The following is a 1327-nucleotide window of genomic DNA, read 5'->3' on the forward strand; positions in this document are numbered from 1 at the left end:
ATTTGCGTTCAGGAGTAAAACCCTACAGAGAATTTACATAAAAGGAAATTATTTAGAATTTAAGACCAAAGATGTCAACATCCAACACGTATTTGGTGGTTGCCCACAGCTTACACATTTGGACATATCGGAAAATTATGTTGGGAGGCTGAAAACTCAAGAATGGGCAATAATGTTTAGTGACATTCCCAACTTGAAATATATGAATGTCAGTAATTCTGGATTGTTGTATATACCTAAATCCTGGCCAATTGTAATACCTCATTTGGTTGGTTTAGACGTTGGTAATAATGGCATTCCACATATTCCTAAGGATTATTTTGTACCGTTCAAAAACATGAAATATTTGTCCATGAACCGAAATCAATTCACTGCATTTCAAGAATATGAACTGCCCAAGAATTTAATATTTTTGAACTTGATTCAGAATCCGTATATTTGTGATTGTGATTTGCTGTGGTTTATTGAGTTTGTCAAAAAGAATCATTCTATTTTGAAATCCTATCCTTATGAATATACATGTCGCGGCACTAATAAAACTATAATTTCATTTAGATTACGAAAAGAGGCGTGTTCTTTAACTCGTGAAATTAGTGTAGCTATAGAAACAACTTGTTTTCTCATAATAATTTTACTCTTTGGTTTAGCTCTAGTATATCGCTATCGTTGGAGATTACGATACGTCATCTATTTATTTACTTATCATAAAAGACAAATAAACGTGATATGTGAATCTGACTATCAACACGATATATTTGTAAGCTGTGCTCGAGAACAGTATGATGTGGTTTTGGAATCGATTGTGAAGAGACTAGAAGAACAAGAATCTTTCAAAGTGTTTATTACTGAAAGAAATGTTCAAGCGAACGAATGTAAAATGGGTACAACGTTAGCCAACTTAGACAAAAGTCGATTTTTTATGATATGTTTGTCGAATAATTTTTGTGAAGATCAGTGGTGTGAGTTTGAAACCAATATGGCTATGCAGAAAACTCTGTATGAAAACGCTGGTAATGTGATAGTCGTATTACTGGAAGACATTTCTATTGAAAATATGAATAAACAATTATGGTGGTTGGTGAGAAATGAAGAGTATCTTCTTTGGGATGAAAATGAAGATACGAGTGAATTATTTTGGATAAAATTGAGATCAAGACTTAATTCTATTAACAGCAATGGTCAAAATATCCCCATGTCAAATCTAAGCTGATGAGGATACCAACCGCCAAACCGCCACAACCGGAAGTAATAAATTGGTAATTGGTCAGGTTTCAGGAAAGTCTAAAAAGGAAAAACGCGTAAGATGTAAAGAATCTCAACCATTGTT

At 33.3% G+C, this 1327-nt stretch overlaps 1 protein-coding gene across 1 annotated transcript; it reads left to right on the top strand.

The window, feature by feature from the left end:
• Positions 1–736: 736 nt before the first annotated feature.
• LOTGIDRAFT_79467 (hypothetical protein) lies at positions 737–1174 on the top strand (the record flags this gene model as incomplete). Its single annotated transcript, XM_009061238.1, has 1 exon — positions 737–1174. A coding segment is annotated over one exon (438 nt), but the record flags the coding sequence as incomplete, so codon positions are not given.
• Positions 1175–1327: the final 153 nt, after the last annotated feature.

The sequence above is a fragment of the Lottia gigantea genome, assembly GCF_000327385.1.
Source record: "Lottia gigantea unplaced genomic scaffold LOTGIsca_47, whole genome shotgun sequence".
Lineage (NCBI taxonomy): Eukaryota > Metazoa > Mollusca > Gastropoda > Lottiidae > Lottia > Lottia gigantea.